Consider the following 19,388-nt stretch of genomic DNA (forward strand, 5'->3'; position numbering starts at 1 on the left):
TTAGATATATTAAGAAAAAGTTTAATTATGATAAAGTGTATTGGCAATAAGTAATATGAAATCGAAATGAGCCAGGAAGCCTGCACAAAAAGTGCAGTGTGACATAGGAAACCCTCTTGCACTCTCTAAAGTAAACAAAAAAGAGGGTTTCACGGGTATGGGAGGGGGGGCTTGCACCCCATGAGAAAATATTTAGAAATCTCTTTTGAAATATTACAAGGAAGAAATTGATGTCAAGAGCTTTAGCCGATATTGTACTATAATAGATTAGCTATAGAAGGTGTCATACTGTGACGCGATTGTTTCACATCACACAATTTGACATGACATGATGTTTTCCTATCATGTAACAAGAACAGAGGCTTTTGACAGGAACTGACAATCCTACACCTATCCTGACATAATGGTTACAGAATACATCTGCAATAGTGACTTGGCTGCAACTCTGAGAACCAACCACATGAAGAACAGTAATTCTGTGCATGATTTTCTCCAGCATTTGTTGGGGGAAGGGGACCAATGAATTACGCTATGCCACAATCTGTCACTGTAAGTTTCTCTACCGCTCAACTGTTAGACTTGAGTAGCAATTATAATATAAATCAACACCAGCTGACTGCATCGTTTCTCACAGAACAATTGTCCTAATACTTTTAAGAAGTTTCCACAGACAATGAATGCAGATGTGCTAAAGGTTTGTGCCAAAATAAATAATTAAATAAATGCTTGAAGCAATACGCATACCACCTTCTTGTATATATATTTTAGCTACCCCACGAATGCCAATTGGCATTGAATATACATTTTATAAAATGAAAAAGTAATAAAGCTAACGGAGCCATAAAAAAAACCATGCACCGGGAAGGGGTGTTTGTTTGAGCAGAGGTCTCCTTTCACTCAACTCCACCAGCTAAGCAGCCTCCCGCTTCGCTGCAGAAATGAAGGAAGCATCACTGCATTGGCATGACACTCCCCCTTCTGCACAGGCCTACTCTGATACACGGGCAGGGCCACTCACCTGTCAACCTTTGGGCATCATAATGTTGTGACAATGATAGGTGTGCAGGGAATCCCATCCACCTGTGAAATTTGAGGTATGGGGAAGGGGGTAATAATGGTAACTGACAAAGCAGCACTGAGCTGGATTGAACCGTTGAGTTAAATTCTGCTACTTTGGCTGCATGTACCAATTCCCCATAGCGAGGGCACAGCCAACAAAAAAATTAACCCTACCCATCAGCTAATATCACTTATCCATTGTGCTGACAACAGCTAGAGGCTCACCAGCCTTGCTTTATATTAAGAACGCAAGAGGAACTCTACAGGGTCAGGCCCATCTAGTCCAGCATCCTGTTCTCACAGTGGCCAAACAAGTGCCAATGGGAAAGGGATAAGTTATATCTGTCACCTAAGCTCTGGCCACCTCTAGGTTAAATTACTGCTATGCGCTATATATGTGGGGCTGTCTCTCAAGAAACTTCAGCAGGTGAAGAATTCAGCGGCCAGGTTGCTCACCGGTGCAAGATAGTTTGCACATATAATGCCAATTCTGGCACTCGCTGCCAATTGCTTCAAGGACCTCCTCTTCCCATACGAACTATCCCAGACCCTGCAATGATAATTTGAGAGCCTTCTTCATGTGCCTCCTCTGCAAGAAGCCCAGAAGACAGCAACATGAGAATGGGCCTTTTCTGTGGTGGCTTCCCATTGTGGAATGCTCTCCCCAGGGAGGCTCACCTAGCTCCTTTGTTAACATACCTTTAGGCACCAGGCAAAAACATTCCTCTTCTCCCAGGCCTTTGGCTAATTAAACAACCAATAGCCTTTTAAACTGGGGGGGGGGGGGTGTTTCTGTTTGGTTACTATGTTATGTATTTTTGTGTTTTTATATTGGTAACTCACCCTGAAATCTTCAGATGAATGGAGGTATATGAATTTAAATGAAAGCAATAAAGATAACAATAATTCCAAAGCAGAACCTGAGTGCAACAACAATTTCCCCACTTGTGATTCCCAGCAACTTATTTTTGGAGGTATATTGATAACAACAATGGAGGCAGAACTGGCTATCACAGCTAGAGTCATTAATTATCTTTTCCCAAAAGGAAAAGCTAATTAGCCCTAGTTTGGGACCTTAGTATTTTCAAGAAAAATTAAAAGCATCATACACTAATTATGAAAGTAGCACACAACAAAGTGAGAGAGACATATTCAAGCCCCACCTCTTCAAAAGACTCACTGCATAGCTCTGAACAAGTCACTGTCTCAAGTCCCACTTCCTACATATAAAAATGGGATTATCAGTCACTCATATTTTTATTATTTTTTAATGAGATTTATAAACCATTTCCCCCCAGGGTTCCCAGGGAAGGAAATACCAAAATATTCAAATCAACTGTTTAACAATATTCAAAACTAAGAGCATATGAATGAAGTTAACTTGGTAGCAGGACACAACACAAGTGTCTCAATCTATAGTGTGCTTTCCTGAAATGAAAGTAAGGATAAAGCATGTCACACATCTGAAGGGAGGTCAGGCCTGGAGCCATAGAAGAAGACCCTCTCACAGACACACCCCCCCCGTTATAATAATAATAATAATAATAATAATAATAATAATAATAATAATAATAATAATAATAATTTATTTATACCCCGCCCTCCCCAGCCAAGGCCGGGCTCAGAGTGGCTTACAAGCAATAATAAAAACAAGATGAATGATTACAACTTAAAAACAAAAGTAAAATACAACATTAAAATAATGGAACATTAAAATATTAAAATGTAGCCTCATCGCAGGAGGAGAAGGAAAAGAAAAAAGAAAGAGAGGGAGGGAGGGAATCAAATTGGCTCCAAGCCAAAGGCCAGGAGGAACAACTCTGTCTTACAGGCCCTGCGGAAGGAAATCAGATCCTGCAGGGCCCTGGTCTCATAAGGCAGAGCGTTCCACCAGGCCGGAGCCAGAGTTGAAAAGGCCCTGGCTCTGGTTGAAGCCAATCTAACTTCCTTAGGGCCTGGGACCACTAGGGTGTTGTTATTTATGGACCTTGAGGCTCTCCGTGGGGCATACCAGGAGAGGCGGTCCCGTAGGTACGAGGGTCCTAGGCCGTGAAGGGCTTTAAAGGTCAAAAGCAGCACCTTAAATCTGACCCTGTACTTCACCGGGAGCCAGTGCAGCTTGAAAAGCACTGGGTGAATATGCTCCCCCTGTGAGGAGTCTCGCTGCAGTATTCTGCACCCACTGGAGTTTCTGGGACAGCTTCAAGGGCAGCCCCGCGTAGAGTGAATTACAGTAGTCAAGCCTGGAGATGACCATCGCATGGATCACTGTGGCCAGGTCGGGGCGGGAAAGGTAAGGGACCAACTGCTTGATGCGGCGAAGGTGGAAAAATGTCGCCTTGGCTGTTGCTGTAACTTGCGCCTCCATTAGTGGGACAACCACAAAAAGGGTCCCTTCGGCAGATCTTAATGCATTGGCAAGTTGTTCAGGAAGAGGCATTCTTTCAGATATTTGGAGCCCAAGGGCTTTATCTATCACTATAAGCACCTTGAATTGAGGCTGGAAGGTAATAGGTAATCTGTGCAATTCTTTCAGATTAATGGTTATAAGCAGTATATATAAGCACCCTAGCCACAATGTGAACTAATTGCAGCCTCCAGACTGTACTCAAAAGGCAACCTACCCCAAGGAGCCAAAATCCCCCCCCCCGCCAGTGAACTAGCCAGAGTTGGGAATAAGCTCTCCCATACACTGAAGACACTTGGGGTTCAAGTGAGTGACTCCAGAAGTATTCTGAAGCTATGAACCTGCTTCTACAAGTGTAGTGCAGCCTCTTCTGGAATAGGGTGACTTCCCAGATCCCACCTGCAACAACCACACAACTCCAGCCCCTCCATTTTGTCTGGGTACAGTTTCAACAGGAGGCTCATGTTCCTGCCACAGAGGTACATTAAACCAGGGATGTTTAAAAACTCAGATATACTGTATAAGCTAATCGCCAAATGCCACCTTAAACCTAGGTTACGAGCACTACCATCAAATATTCAAGCGCCTTTTTGCAGTGGAATTTATTACTATAGTGGTACTTCAGAAGTTGAACGGAATCTGTTCCAGAAGTCCGTTCGACTTCCAAAACCAAGGCGTGGCTTCCAATTGGCTGTGGAAAGCTCCTGCAGCCAGTCAGAAGCAGCGGAAGCCCCGTTGGACGTTCAGGTTCCAAAGAGTGTTCACAAACCGGATCACTCACTTCCAGGTTTGCGACGTTCAGGAGCCAAAACGTTCGACTTGCAAGGTGTTCGGGATCCAAGGTAAGACTGTATTATTATTATCAATTTCCTTTCTATACTGTTTTATAGTTTAAAGGAAGAAATCTCAAAGCTGTTTACAACACATTAAAACATCAAATAAAACAAATCCAGACTAAAGCAAATTCAAGCTTCAAGGAAAATATTTCAGATCCTTCTCTAAGTGACATTTTGCTTTCCCCCTATTTATTTACCTACTTAATTTATACAGCTGCTTCACAGAAGAAGTATTCTAAGAAGCCAGTGTGGTGTAGTGGTTAGTGACCTTGGGCCAGTCACAGCCTCTTAACTTATCTCACAGGGTCGCTTGTAGGGATTAACCGAGGAGGGGGGTGAACTTCATGTACTCTTCGGAAAAAGGGTGGGATAGAAATGCAATAAATAAGCTCTTCTCCTTACCTGCTTAAGAAAGCTGGAGGGGCCGGCCAGATGGAGATGTTGGTTGCCAACCTAGCATCCAGAGATCTCCACGTGGTCACAACTGGACCTGCGCTAGTAGCAAAATGAGCCTGGATAATTTCTAACACTGGTTTGGTGGTTATTCCATTTTACCAGGGAACCCTGAAAATAGTTGCTGTGTGTGTCTCAGCACCCTCCATGCATGCACTGCGGTTCCCAGGATTCTTTGTGGGAAGCCATGACTGTTTAAAGTGCTATGATACTGCTTTAAATGGATAATACAGGTGGGTGGGCCATGCAACAGTGAGGCAAATTTAAAAGTGAGCTCCTTCACACTTCAGAGAGCAGCAAGCACAACCATCATAAAGATTACTATTTGTTGTGTGACTTAATACTACGTTTTAAAATGCCTCGGTATTTGGGTTGCATTTCAAAAAATAGTTCAGAACAGTAAAAATCATTCTTTATCTGGGATGCGAGACTCCATGGCCCTCCAAATGTTGGGTTCCAGCTCCCCACAGCCCTAGTCAGCATGTTCAGTCATCAGGGATTATGAGTGCCGTAGTCCCAACTGTGACCAGAAGGTCACAGATTCACAACAGCTGCTTTAGATTAATGCATTTTTAAATGTTTTGCTTTTTAGAAACCCAGGTTCTAAATTTAAAAAAAGAGGAAAAACTTGGCATGTATTATCTGAAACCAACTTTTCCTCAGGATAAATGCCAAAGCTGTCATCAGCCTGGTCTGGCAAGTTCATCCACAACCAAACAGCTACGGGCTAAGCAGCATTTGTTCTCAAGCAACTGTTTCCTCATTAAGTGAATGACTGAATTCCTATCCACCAAACTTCCTTGCTGTTACCACTCACCAAACTGGTTTATTCTGTTGCTTTCTACACATACCTGGAAGGTATACTGAAATTTTGTTGTGTGCAGTATTAGAAACTCAGGTGTATATGCTAGGCACCAAATGGCTCCTTGGTTCTAGGTTGCCACAATGGAATTCAAGGGGTTGGACTAAATGACCCTCAGGAGCTCCAATTCCAAAGCTACAATTCTATGATCTTAACTACATTGGTTAATTGTAGCTTGCTCTTACAACAATTCACATGTCCCAGTATGCAGGAAGGAGAAACCCACATAGAGGAAATGGAAATGCTATTAACTATGGAGTAAGGCAGACATTTTTGAACTGTGGTCACCAACCTGGTGCCCAGAAACCTCCATGTGCAACTGGACCAGACCAGTAGCAAAACATGTATGGCAACTGGCTAATTTCAAACTCTGGTAGTGGGTACATGGTAGTTAACCCATTTTGGCAGACAACCTGATTTAATACATTCATACCAGGTCAATTTGAATCCTTAATCTATAGCCATTACAGCAAGCTAGATAATAGAAAAACCTATCATCTTATGCAATGAAGGGGTTATCATATAATTTTTAACCTATTTACTTATGAAGCTGTCAACTGATTCTAAATAATCACGACCTTTACTCTCTTGCTCTTAAATGAATTAGGTAGGTTTATTTAAAAAAAAAATCATTGTCTTGAGTATAAAAAATTAAAAGGCAGTGGTTACTCTTAAAAAACAGCCCAGGCGAGTCTTGCAGCTAGCTAGCACCTTGCCAACTTAATTAATGTATAACAAGTCCTTCCAGGCAAATAGCTTGCCAGTCTCGCCTCTCAAGACAACATTCAATGCACACAAGTGTGCTGGCAACATTTCTCTTCCTTGGCTTACACTTTTATTTTATCCTGCAACATTTGGACAAATAAAATATTGCTCAAAATGCCACTTAAACACGCTGAAACGTGCAAATGTTGCCTACCACACAGCAACATCTCTAATTAATATTAATTTAAGTTTTTCACTTTGTTCCGTTCTGCTTAGGAGTCTGGAAGATAACAGCAACTTATATAAGGTTTGCTGGTGTACAGCTAAATAATACACTAAAAATAATCATGACACCAGATGAAGTTATGTACTTGCTCTCCTTCCCTGTCCCCAATGGAGCTGCAATGGCTCTGTAATAGTAGCACAGGGACAAGAGAGCTAATACACAGCATTAACATTACAGAGGAAAGCCTCCCCTTCTTCAGCTAATGATGTACTCCATACAAGTATGCCCAAGGGACAAGAGACTGTGCCGGCTGATTGACTCCATCACAGGGCCATCGTCCATCAATGTATTGCCTCTTCTATTGAAATCTTAGGAAGAGAAAGTCCTCAGCTAGGCAAGCACTTTCAAAATTAATAATGTCACAATGCAGCTGGTCAAACAACATAAGCAGAATAAACAGAATAAGTGAATAAACAGAAAACCTACCTTTGGCAGCCATGCACAGAAGTCATATACAGTTGTACCTCAGAAGCTGAATGGAATCCATTCGACTTCCAAAACATTCAGAAACCAAAGTGTGGCCTCTGATTGACTGCAGGAAGCTCCTGCAGCCAATCGGAAGCCGCAGAAGCCCCGCCGGACGTTTGGCTTCCAAAAGAACGTTCGAAAACAGTAACACCCGCTTCCAGTTTTCAATCGTTTGGGAGCCGGAACGTTCGACTCCCAAGGCGTTCAGGAGCCAAGGTACAACTGTACATTCAATCTAAGAACAATGCGTCTAAGTTTTTGGACCCCTGAGCTTTACAGAATTACAAGCAGCCCTCAAATGAACAACACAAAGGGTGACATCCAATGTTTCATCACATTTACTCACTGAAATCTTGATATAACCACCAATGGCTATCAGTCAAACTATTCAATCTATACTGTACTATGTTCCAAGTTAACAGCATAACTTGGAGGAGTCCCTGGAACAGATTCAGAAGACCTGCAAGGGGATGAGGGGAAGCTCTGTTGTGCAAGCAGAATTACATGGTTAGCGCTATGCTGAATACAACTCAAAGTATTTGGGAGGGGACAATGCAGATATATCTTTAAAAGGTAACATCAGTCAATTCCACTGAATTTCTCAGATTGAATCCATGGCACTAAATGCTACTAAAACCTATTACATGCTTGTCAACAAAAACCTGAGAACTGAGCTGTTCTAGAACACCTGAGGAGAGGAGCAAGATGTGATCCATGCAGTTAGAGGAGCCAGATGCCAAACGGTCTGTTAACAACAGATTAGGAGACTGTTGGGGTGAACCAAAACTAATAGCCATAGGTTCATTTGGGAGGGGAAGCAAGAATCAAAAAATGAAAGCATAGATATAGAATCTGTCAAAAAGCAGGATGAAACAAGGAATTGGAGGCAGGCATAAAAAGGTAAAGGGACCCCTGACCATTAGGTCCAGTTGTGGCCGACTCTGGGGTTGCGGCGCTCATCTCGCTTTATTGGCCGAGGGAGACGGCGTACAGCTTCCGGGTCACGTGGCCAGCATGACTAAGCTGCTTCTGACGAACCAGAGCAGCACACGGAAACGCCGTTTACCTTCCCGCCGGAGCGATACCTATTTATCTACTTGCACTTTGACGTGCTTTCGAACTGCTAGGTTGGCAGGAGCAGGGACAACAGGAGCTCACCCCGTCACGGGGATTCGAACCGCCGACCTTCTGATCAGCAAGTCCTAGGCTCTGTGGTTTAATCCACAGCGCCACCTGTGTCCCTAGGAGGCAGGCATAGATAAGCCAAAAACACAATCAGAAGATGGACTGAGATTGGTGCAAAAAGGCAAGAAACAGTGCCAGCCTGAAGCCAAGTTACTGTACTGTTTAGGCAAGGATCTCCAAACTGCTGTTGCTGAAGTTTATATCTAGCAAGAGTGATAGCAAGGACCGGTTGCTTGCTTTGGCGGCAGAGCCATGCGAATTATAAAAGTCACCACATCAGACCTTCTTGCTAGAGTCAAACCTAACCTGCAATAGAGCTACCAAACACTGCCAAGGTTAAGTTTTCCAGTTTAAGTCCTGGTGTCTCTTACATGAAACCTATGACTGTAGTAAGCAAAATTAAGGCCTATTGACTAAACTTCTCCAGGTCTTATAAAATATTATACAGGAACTTATGAAACTTAGCCCAGAAACACAGGACACAAATATACCGGGGGGGGGGGGGATTCCAGTTAAATAAGAACTGCAGCAAATTTCAACAGGAACTTTGATTTGATAACTAAACTTGCTTGCATTCATGTCCTGTCTTTCTTCACCTGACTTCCTTCATGGTATAATTCCAGATCCATAAAGGATGAAGACACCAAATAATCATAAGGAAACAAGATCATGTTTCTTCAACTTCTTTAAACCACTAGAAAGGTTGGTAGGTGATAATTTTTCCAATGCAAAATAAGCTTATCAAGAAGCTGAACTAAAGAGCCTGCCTATACGCCAAGATTTTGGTGCCCTCCTTCAGATATTAGACATGAGACTTGAAGGAAGAAACCTTTTTTCGATGTGGTGCTCTGTTTTTGGAAAATCCCTTTTAGTGAGGCCCATTTTGCATCTTTTCAGCACCAAGGAAAACATTTTTTTCAGGCATTCCTAAATCTCGTTAGAAGTTGGTCATCTATTCCTTGATTATTGATATTTTTACTGCCCTGAGGTTTTATTGATAATTTTTATTGCTGTTTTACCGATCAGGTTTTGTTTAAACTGAATTAACATTTTTATGCTTTCTTGAAAACTGCTTTTCAAAGATTATAATAAATTTGATTCAATGTTTATTTGTTCAGGAAGTTTGAAAACCTAACGATACAAAAATCATTGCTCCTCCCCCCCTTCTCAGATACATTGGGCATTTGCTTAGGATATTGTATAACAGACACTATATATTTTCTGTTTATTATTGAGCAAAACATAGACATATAAAGGTTCTCTTGGTTTGTCTAGAACATGTCACCTTTTAAAGATACATCCGATTACATTCAAACTATTTGCCATACAGCAGAGTAACATGTCAGGACCAGACAGTCAAAAATATCTCTATGGGGGGAGAGGGAGAGAACCCTGAAGCTGCACATCTAACCTGTGTAAATTCAACGGCAGGTCAAAAGCTACTTGTTATGGAAGAAACACACACCTTTCCAAATGACCTACATTCTGCAAAGAGACCCACTGACCTACAGAACCATATGAAAGCTCATAAAGTAGGTCACTGGGTTTCACTGTTTTTAAGCATTACACTTTGAAAGAGACACACAGTGACTAAATCTAAAGACAAATGCACATCACAGGGGATCTCCACATGCAGTGATATAGCAGTTTTTTAACCAAATTGCATAACAAAAAGCTATTATCTTTTAAGTCACATGACCGGCTTCCATTTTTCTTTTTTTAAAAAGGATTGAAGTGAAAGACTATTTAGACCTAAGTTCTCCACAGGTGAATTTTATGGCTTTCTGACTAGCCTACTGAACAATGAAACTGTCAGAACAGTGAAAGGAAGATACACACAGGAGTTTGTTTTCATTTAGGGGCCTACCAACAAGGACTACCAGCAAAAAGGATGAACTGCCCGTACTTTATGTCCATAAAAGAAAACACCACTCCTACAGCACTCAAGACTTTCCAACTTTGAAATCCTTTATTTCATCCACGACAGCTTTCAGCCAAGGCATTTGGGGTTTATTTCCAAAGCTATCTGAAGGGGCAAAATGTCAAGCACACACCCCTTTATAACTTCCAAGAGAGCTATGTAGTTCTGGATACTCATTCTGTCAACCTCCTGTGCAAGACAGTGCAGCCTCGCTGGACACCAAGGTGTTGTTTGAGGTAGTTCCCCCTCCCCTTTCCAACACTGCCCCATCTAAGGCAGTGTTAGAAAATGGGATATGAAAGCTAGGAGCTAAATTAAACCTAGGTTACAGGCACAAACAACGGATTAATAACAAGAATAGAATACAAAGCTGAAAATGAATGAACGGCAGCTAAAATATTATGTTCATTTTTTACATGGTCTAGTCCTTCCCCTGCCCACCCCCCTAATATTCTTCAGAAAGTCTATTCTCCAGTTTTCAGACAGTAGCTGGAAGTGGGGAGGCAGAAGAAGGTCTCCTTTTTCCTTCCACTTTGCACTTTTAACCTGAAATCTTAAGCGCAATACTGTGCCCAGAGCTCAAAAACGGCTCGAGTTTATTAAATTCTCTGTCGCAAAATGCCCCTAGAACAATGGAAGTTTCTAACACTGATCTAAGGTGTAGGGAAATTCATTAGAAAAAGAAACCCATAAAAGAGGCATAAGGATTCTAGAAACAGGCAAAAGGTTTTCAGCCTATTTTCCCCAAGTCAAGTTGTGGCCCAATTCTAAAAAGGTTTTTTTTCCCCACAGAGGAATGCTCTTAAATTTTACTATGGGGGGGGGGGGCATGCAAGGTTTGCAGAGATAGGCTGTAAACAAAAAGGACATTCTTGCCTACTGATTAATAAGAATACAGAAGGATTATTCCGGGGGGGGGGGGGGACCCACACGCTTAAAAATCCAATTCTTTGCTTTTTCATGCTTTTCCACCTATGACTTTTTATTTCCAAGATAGTTGTTCTTATGTGCACATAAAATAATCTGGAAGTCTTGATTATAGAGATAAAAATGCAAGACACACCAATAACATGGGAATAATTTGAGTTCTGTGCTTTCAACTGTATCGGCAAACTGTTCCGCAATCAATTATACAGTGGTACCTCGGGTTATATATGCTTCAGGTTACATACGCTTCAGGTTACAGATTCCGCTAACCCAGAAATAGTACCTCGGGTTAAGAACTTTGCTTCAGGATGAGAACAGAAATCATGCTCCGGCGGTGCGGCGGCAGCAGAAGGCCCCATTAGCTAAAATGGTGCTTTAGGTTAAGAACAGTTTCAGGTTAAGAACGGGACCTCCGGAACAAATTAAGTACTTAACCCGAGGTACCACTGTAGTATTATATAGAAAGGAAAGGATTGTTAAAGTAGCACTGTACTTTACTTTTACTTACATTGTGCTTACCCAGGAAGTTGGTCACAACCATTTTAAGGACAGGTCCCTCAGCATATTCAATCAGCTTCCAAAAAAATCTTAATTCACTCAATGGAAATTAATGCCTAACCATTCCAGGTCAATGGGAATGGGAAATAGGTCTCATTTGTTACAAACCGGAATGTGCCCTCAAATTTTTATCCTGTCTCTTTGCTTCTCTTTAAGAAAGATGGAAAAATGGAGGGGGGTGTATAGAAACTTGTAGCTTCTGCATGGCTGGAATGTAAAAGGTAAGAATCACATCTGTCACTCTGCCCAGTTTTGCAGGCTAGGCAAAAGCACTTCAGGCGAGTGCAGAATGATGAGGGGCACTGCCTGGGGAGAATCCTAAGGAACAAACAGTTAGACCTAGAAGGCAATTTGCCAGCAGACTAGAGGTCCCTTACTCCTGCTTTAGTTAAATTATCTGCCTCAATCATAGGCAATGCAAGGGGGTGGGAAATCCGACTTCTAGAGCAAAACTATGACACAGATGAGTGGAGGTGACCCCTTCTGAAGTACACTGTTCACCTATTCACAGCCACCTCTCTTCTCCCAAGCACTTTTGTCTGACCTGAATTCACACTTGGAATTGAAGTTCAGTTTTGGTATTGGGGGGGAAAGTGTGGTGAGAAAGAGAAGAGTATGGAAAGGCAAGCTGCAGACAGCAGATGGATAAACACACATGCTGTCTCTCTCTCAAAAACATGATTTTTCAAGGTATTTCGGCTCTTGCCCCTTGTTTTTTTATATGGCTGGGGCAGACCTGGATTTAAATCAGGGGTAGTGAACCAGCCCAGGCGAGGAAAACTTTGCCCACCCCTGATTTAAATAAACATGTCCACTGATGTTGCATCTGGTTTGGACTACAGAGTTAAAAACAACTTTAAAGTGCCACTTTTCCCAGTACGTATAGTTATAGCAATACGAAACTAATTATGAACACAAGAATCCTATTCAGGTTTACACTGATGGTGTCAACAGAGAACCACCGAGCTGAATTTACAAACAAGATAGCTCAAAAGATAAGATTGCAAGGAAAAAGACAATATGACAGCAAGAACACGCACATCACACAAAAAGCAAGAACATGCACACTGCACAAAAAGCAAGCCGACGCTATTAAAACTAATCACAGAAAACAATTTGCAGTTCTCGTTAACAATAGGAATGTGGTCAATAAAGGAGTTTAAAGAAAACAAGAACTGAATGCTGAAAAGATAGAAGCAAAAGTTTAGTCACAAATAGAACTTCTGTGTATGCGTTTACTCAGAAATAAGTTCCGCTGAGATCAGTGGAGCTTCTTTCCAAATCTGTGGTACAGAACTGGAGTATAACTTTTCTGAACTGTATGTAGCTGTATAGAAAACGATATATGAAAAGGCAAAGCAAAATACATGAAAAACAATAAAAAATATTGGGGCAACTCCATAGAGAGCCTACTTTTCCTTGAACGATGTGAACTGTTGTTAAAACTGAGTTGTTGAGTTTACACAAGTCACACCTTTAAGGTTGCTTGTTTTAGTTTTTTAAGAATTTGCTCCTTGACTCAGCTATTCAGAGCCTACCACACCACTGTAACTGGTTCTATTGTTCAAAATGCTCTTACCCAATGTTTCTCCCAATGTTGAACCAAAATCTACCCGCCCTGCAACTTGAGCCTGTTAAGATACAGTCCTGCCCTCTGGAACAGTAGAGAAAACGTTTTTGCCCTGTTCTGTGGGACAGACCATTAGGTATATGAAAAGTTCTTTATATCACCCTTCAGTTCCTTTGATTTTGCCTCATTGGACTTACTTTCCATACCACTGACCATCTTGATTTCCTCTTTACTCATTCCTATTTGCCTAGACAGTGTGCAGAACTGGGCAGCACGCCATATGAGATCTGACTTGTGCAAAATAACATTACTTTTTATTTTATGGGGTTTTTGTATATAATTTGTTTTTATTCTTAATTATTGTAAACAGCCCAGATACCTTTATGTTATGGGCTAGCATATAAGTGTCATTAATAAACAAAATGGAACTATTTCTTCCCATGACTTGAAATCTGAATCTATTAATGCAGACTGAAATCTGAATCTATTAATGCAGACTAAAATTGCATTAGCTTTTATTGCAGCTGCACCACACTGCTGACTCATGTTCAGGTTGTGCTTGACTACAATCCCAAGATCCTTTTCACATGCCAAGCCATGCTTCTGAAATTTAAAGTGCATCAGGTACATTCAGTAAACTATTTCCAGGTGCAGCTTCAAGTAAATTTTATTCCTCTGCCACATCATTCACTATTTCATGTGAAAATAACTCAGAAACAGCAGAATCATTTCTTGAGTGAGAAAACCAAGTGAGACTTTCACTCTTGGTCATAGCCACCTACCTCCTTCCCCAAAACACAATATCTCAAAGATTAATCAGCTCACAATCCACATTAACCTTTATAACTGAACCCAAAATCTATTAGCTGGTGCACAAAAGACATATTCTGAACCCCAGATCAAAAATAAACCTAGCCACCAAAACTACTGCTACCATCGTATCCTAACAATTTCATATGGTTATCTTAGAACATAATGCAGAATGAGTGCTTAAATCCTTCAATACTCTTAGAATATTTAGATGCCCTGGACTGAGCAGGTAAGACGGGGGAATATAGAAGGTGGTGCAAATCATCTTTTTTTTCAGGGAGCTTACCTTCCCTATTCAAGTATTTAGATAAATAATAAATGATTCCCGTTGTTGGACATTCCAGCTCATAGCAGTATCACTCAAAAACAGGTATCTTGCTGCAGATACTCTGGAGGACTGACTTACTGGTCCTTAAGCAATCCTAGTAGATATTCGCAACTGAGATTTTCTACAATACAAGCATGCACACAGATCGTATCATCAGATACAAATATTCTGAGTAATAGCAAACCATAAACCATAGCATTGTTGTACATTAAGTGTCAATGAAAAAAAATGCAGAAGGTTTCCTGAAACACCAACATGCGTCATATACAGTAACTCCCAAGCCACAACCCAAACTCACTGCAGAGTTTAGATAGTGTTCAGTTACTATCATTTGAGTTATTTACAAACGTATGTCCAATATTGAGTTTGTTTATAAATAATACTTAAATATGCATTTTTATTGTATATTTATTATGAAATATCATTGATAAGCACTTACTTTAAAGGCATATAGACACATACAAAAAGCGTACTTTAAATATGGGGTGGGGAACTAGTAGCCCTCCATATGTTGTTGAATTTAAACTCCCGTCTCCCTGGCTGGCCTTGATGGTCCAACTCCAACATACTGAAGAGCAACAGGTTTCCCATTTATATCTTAAGTGAATGCAATCATACTGACTTTGGTGAAACCGCACTCATAGAGGCAGAAATATAGCTAGAAACCTAACAAGAGGTCAGCATAAGCTTTCTGCTGCAGGGAACACATAATGAGAAAGTAACGAAACATTTTTCTAATTCTAATGCTCACTTGACAACTATGCCTAAGTTGAAATTTTTCCTTATTAATTGAATAATTTAACTTAATATGTAATTAAATGGGATAAGGTTTCCATATTAAGATTATTGTCTCTTCCCCTCCCCAAGAACCCATGTTACAGGACAGGTTGTTTTTCCTTAAGAGACACAAATATGCTTTTTAACAAATAAGGATACTAATCAAATTACGCTACACAAAGAGGATGCACAACGTCTGTATCCATTGTGAGGACTGTTCTGCAAACTGTACAATGAAGGCTTGGAGTAAATTTTGCCTCACAAAACCGAGTCCCTCATGTGCACTACAACAGCTCCCCAATAAAGTCTGCTCTTAACAGTCAGGCCTTCCCAATTACAGATCTCAAGCATTATATACAACAAAAATGTTATATATACACAAATCAGAAAGAGATCAAATATTGAAGTTCAAAGCTTACTTCATGCAACTTAAAAACATTGTTCTAGTCTGTTAAGAATGAAACTGGTGGGAAACTTTTTACTACACCTTAAATTAAATTTGACACAGGAAGTACATCTAGCCCACAAACTTCCAGTTGCCCATCCTTATTAAACACAATCTACAATATGCTGATGCTGCAAGTAGGTATAGAACAATACAACCCCAAAAGAAATCAACAGGTTTGTATGCAAGAGCCACAGGTGGATTCACTGATAATACAAAAGCCTAAATGAACGTGACTGAAGTCTACACACACACACAAATACACACAAATGTTCTAGACCGTGATATATATTAGACTTAAAATCAGTGTCCTCCAAAACAGTACAAAGTGTAGAAATACTGAAAAGACATGCACGCTATGTACACGAGTGGACATTTGACACCTACTTAACTCGCTCATGTAACAAGAAGCCTCAATGATCCAGAAAGTTTTTCTCATTGGAAGCATGCATTTTCAGCTTTCACTCTGCCATGCTCAAAATACTTAACGAATACATTACCAACTGCTCCCAATCAACAACACAACCTGCTGTCTGCCGTTCTGCAGAGTCTTCACATTAGAAAGTCTATTCATGGTAAATTCTGTGATTTTTTTAACATAAAAAGCATGCAACATATGACAAAGCTGATTAACTTTCCAAAAGTACTAAGGAGAGCATACAAAATAGAACACCCAATTCAGTTAAGACAACTTGTCAGCCTAAAACTTTGAAAGAATTACCTAACTCATACTTAACACTTTCAACATTGGGGGGGGGGGGAGCCATCACTAATACATACTATCTCATAAAGCTATCTCAGGATCTCATAAATCTGCATTATTGCTATGTTTCTGTGACATAAATCCATGTGTTAGATGTCATATGGCAGCACTCCTACACATAACTTGAACATCTCTGCAAGTATGCATAACCCATAGTATTCTTCAGGAAACTGGTTTTCCAAAGTTCCTTTATTTTACATAAAATAAATCATTATTATTAGAACAATGCAGGACTCTGAAGTTGCGCTTCTGTTGTGCCTCTTTATCAACCTTCAGAAAAGAAAAAAGGCACTCCTCAGACTATAGCCAAAAGGCTATGACATAGAAAAATACCCAGCTTCCAATCAAGCCTGACTGATCTGAAAGTCCCAGAGGCCTCTTTTTACCTACAAACATGACATACAGCAAATAGCATCAAATAATTATTATACAGTACCTGCAAACACTTGTTTTTAATGTGTACATGAACACTTGTAACACAAAACACAGGTTTAAACATTCTTTCAAAGGGAGTCATTTCTCGTTCCCACCACCATGGTAAATCAACAAGTCAGCAGCATTACAGTTAGTTACAGGAGGAAAAGGGACGACTAGCACGTTAGAATATGAACAATGTACCTTGTAGAGGTGCCTTTCCTGACATCACATATGCTGCATTTAAAGGCTTCAGCACTGTTCCTAAAGGTGCAGACACTACAATCCCAAAAACCTTCGTCGGCTGCAGGTTTTGCTTGCCTTTTTGGCCTTGAGAAGTATGTGTAGGAAGAAAGGGGAGGGGGGGAGAAGGAGGAGGAAAAGAAAGAATAAAACATGTTAGAAACGAGATCATAAAGCAAAGCTGTTTCATACTATGCTCTGCTTTGCTCTGCCTGCCTTTTATTTATTTATTTTTTTGCTCCTTGCCTAAAAAGTAATCAAATTTTCGATGGAGCAGGGAGGAAAGCGTACAAAGCACCCATCAAGCCAAAAATCCGACTTTGTTCTCTCTTCTCACCACACACGTTTCTCATGCCTTACCCCGCAACCTTCCGCCAACACCATACCATGCCATACCCCCGTAGTAGCAAGAGAGGAAAGGGGAACATTTTCCCCTCCAACCTTCAATCTCAAGGCAATCAATTTTCACACAACGACGACTACCCACTGAATCTGGAAGGGCAGGGAAAAGGCGATGGTGGAAGGTATCCGAGCCTGTTACCCTCCCTCTTGGGGTGTGCTTGTGTGAGTGAGTGGGGTGTGTGTGTGTGCTTGATTGTACTTTAAAGGATTGTAGGCGTGTCCCTCCATGCGCCCCCTTCGTCTGTCTGTCTGTCTCCTTTACCTTGTTAAATCTCCCTTTGTCTGGAAGAAGTCAGTGTGAGGAGACGAGGAGCTGTGTGTGTGTGTGTGTGTGTGTGTGTGTGAGAGAGAGAGAGAGAGAGAGAGAGAGAGAGAGAGAGAGAAGCAGCCGCCATAGCTGCTCTAACACCAGATTAGCCCTGGCACCAACAGAGAGAGAAACACAAACACTTCGCCCTCCTCCTCCTCCTCCTTTTTGCTTCTACACACTCCCTCCATCTTAAGAGCCACCCTGGGCACAAAACAGAGCAAGCCCCTCCAAACACACACAAAAACACACACACACAAACCTCCCGTCCCCCCCCCCTTCAGCAGTTAGCCACACAAGGAGCTCTCTCCGGCTTTCCTGCCCCTATAGCTTCGCCTCCCAGCACAATTGGAAAAACAAGGAGTTTTCTGTACCTGGCTGGAAGGCAGGCAAGGCAAACAAGCTCTCTCTCTCCCCTTCTTTACCTACTTCCTCCATCTTAAAAAGCCCCCCCCCCCCGTCCACCACGACTCCCACCACTACTACAACCACCACTGCCTCCGCCACCCCGGGGCCTAGCCGTCCCCACCCCCCTCCCCTGAGCCTAAGAAAGCGGGGTGGGTGGTGGTGGGTGCTTTCGGCTGGCACCCGCGCGGCGCGCTCCTTCCTGTCCCCACCGCCACCCTCGTCTCCATCTTAGGGAAGGGAGCCTCTCCCCCCCCACACCTCCTCTCGGCTCCTCTGCCGACTCTTCCCCCCCCCCCGCCCTCCTTTCGCTGGCCCCGCTTTCTCCTACCTGGTCGGGCTCTTCTTGTCGCCCATGGTCATGGATCGGTTGGGGCGCCGGCGGGGGTGGCGGCCCCCTCTTCTGCCTCGCGCGCAAGAAGCGGAGGGTTCGCAGGGCTGGCTCCTCCTCAAGACCAGCAGGATCCGGGCTGCTCCTGCTGCCGCCGCTGCTCCTGAGCCGCCGCCGCCGCTCCTGCCGCTGCCAGGCTCCCCTGCTCCAGACTAGGCAGCGCACGGAGCGCAGCCTCGGCTCCTCGGCTCCTCTTCCCCCCGCCGCCGCCGCCGCTGCTCCTCCTCCTCCCAGCCAAGGCGAGCACGGCTACAGCGGGCGGAGCTGGCGGCCCTCCGCGGCCAATCCGGGCAGCCCGGCCTTGGGCTCCGCTGGGGCGAGGGAAGGGGAACGTGCAGCTTCTCTCCCCCCCCCCCCAACCAAAACACGCACACACTCCCTCCAAGCACCCACCACCCACCGAGCCCCTCGGTGCACACAGCGCACGCACACCCCGCTCCGTCCCGGGAGGAGGAACGGCTCCCTCGGCGACGAGGGCAAGGCTGCGGGGACGCCGCTCCCTCCCAAGGCTTGGCGGTGGAAGAAGCCAGCGAGCGAGGGAAGCGTGTCGCCGTCGCTGGGCGGCGCCTGGCCACCCACAAGGCCAGCGTGTGACCCCGCCTCGGTCGTAGCCGCTCGCGTCGAGCGCGGCCCCCCTTTCAGACGTGTGCGTGTACACACACACACGCATATAAGTGGATTAGTCACGCGGGGGTGGGGTGCGGTGGGCGCGCGAGAAGCATGACGCGCCGCCCGAGTTGCCGCTCGCCCACTCGCGTGGAGTGCGAAATGTGTGTCAGGGTGGCCCCGTGTCTGCTTCGCCCTTGTCAACCGCACAGTTTCACCCCCTGGTTGTTTTTCTGCGGGAACAAAGTCGCCCCCTGAAC

At 43.0% G+C, this 19,388-nt stretch overlaps 1 protein-coding gene across 1 annotated transcript in view; it reads right to left on the reverse strand.

Annotated features, from left to right (window-relative positions):
• RYBP (RING1 and YY1 binding protein) overlaps positions 1–19,172 on the reverse strand; it is a 50,044-nt gene extending 30,872 nt beyond the window's left edge. The window contains exons 1-2 of the mRNA XM_083426744.1: positions 18,463–19,172; positions 16,979–17,104 (exon numbers count right to left, since the gene is read on the reverse strand). Coding sequence (XP_083282870.1) covers positions 16,979–17,104; positions 18,463–18,494 — 158 coding nt within the window. The 5' untranslated portion in view covers positions 18,495–19,172. The remainder of the gene's footprint in view (positions 1–16,978; positions 17,105–18,462) is intronic.
• Between the last annotated feature and the right edge of the window lie 216 nt (positions 19,173–19,388).

The sequence above is a fragment of the Podarcis tiliguerta genome (genome assembly GCF_965153285.1).
Source record: "Podarcis tiliguerta genome assembly, chromosome: 2".
Classification (NCBI taxonomy): Eukaryota; Metazoa; Chordata; class Lepidosauria; order Squamata; family Lacertidae; genus Podarcis; species Podarcis tiliguerta.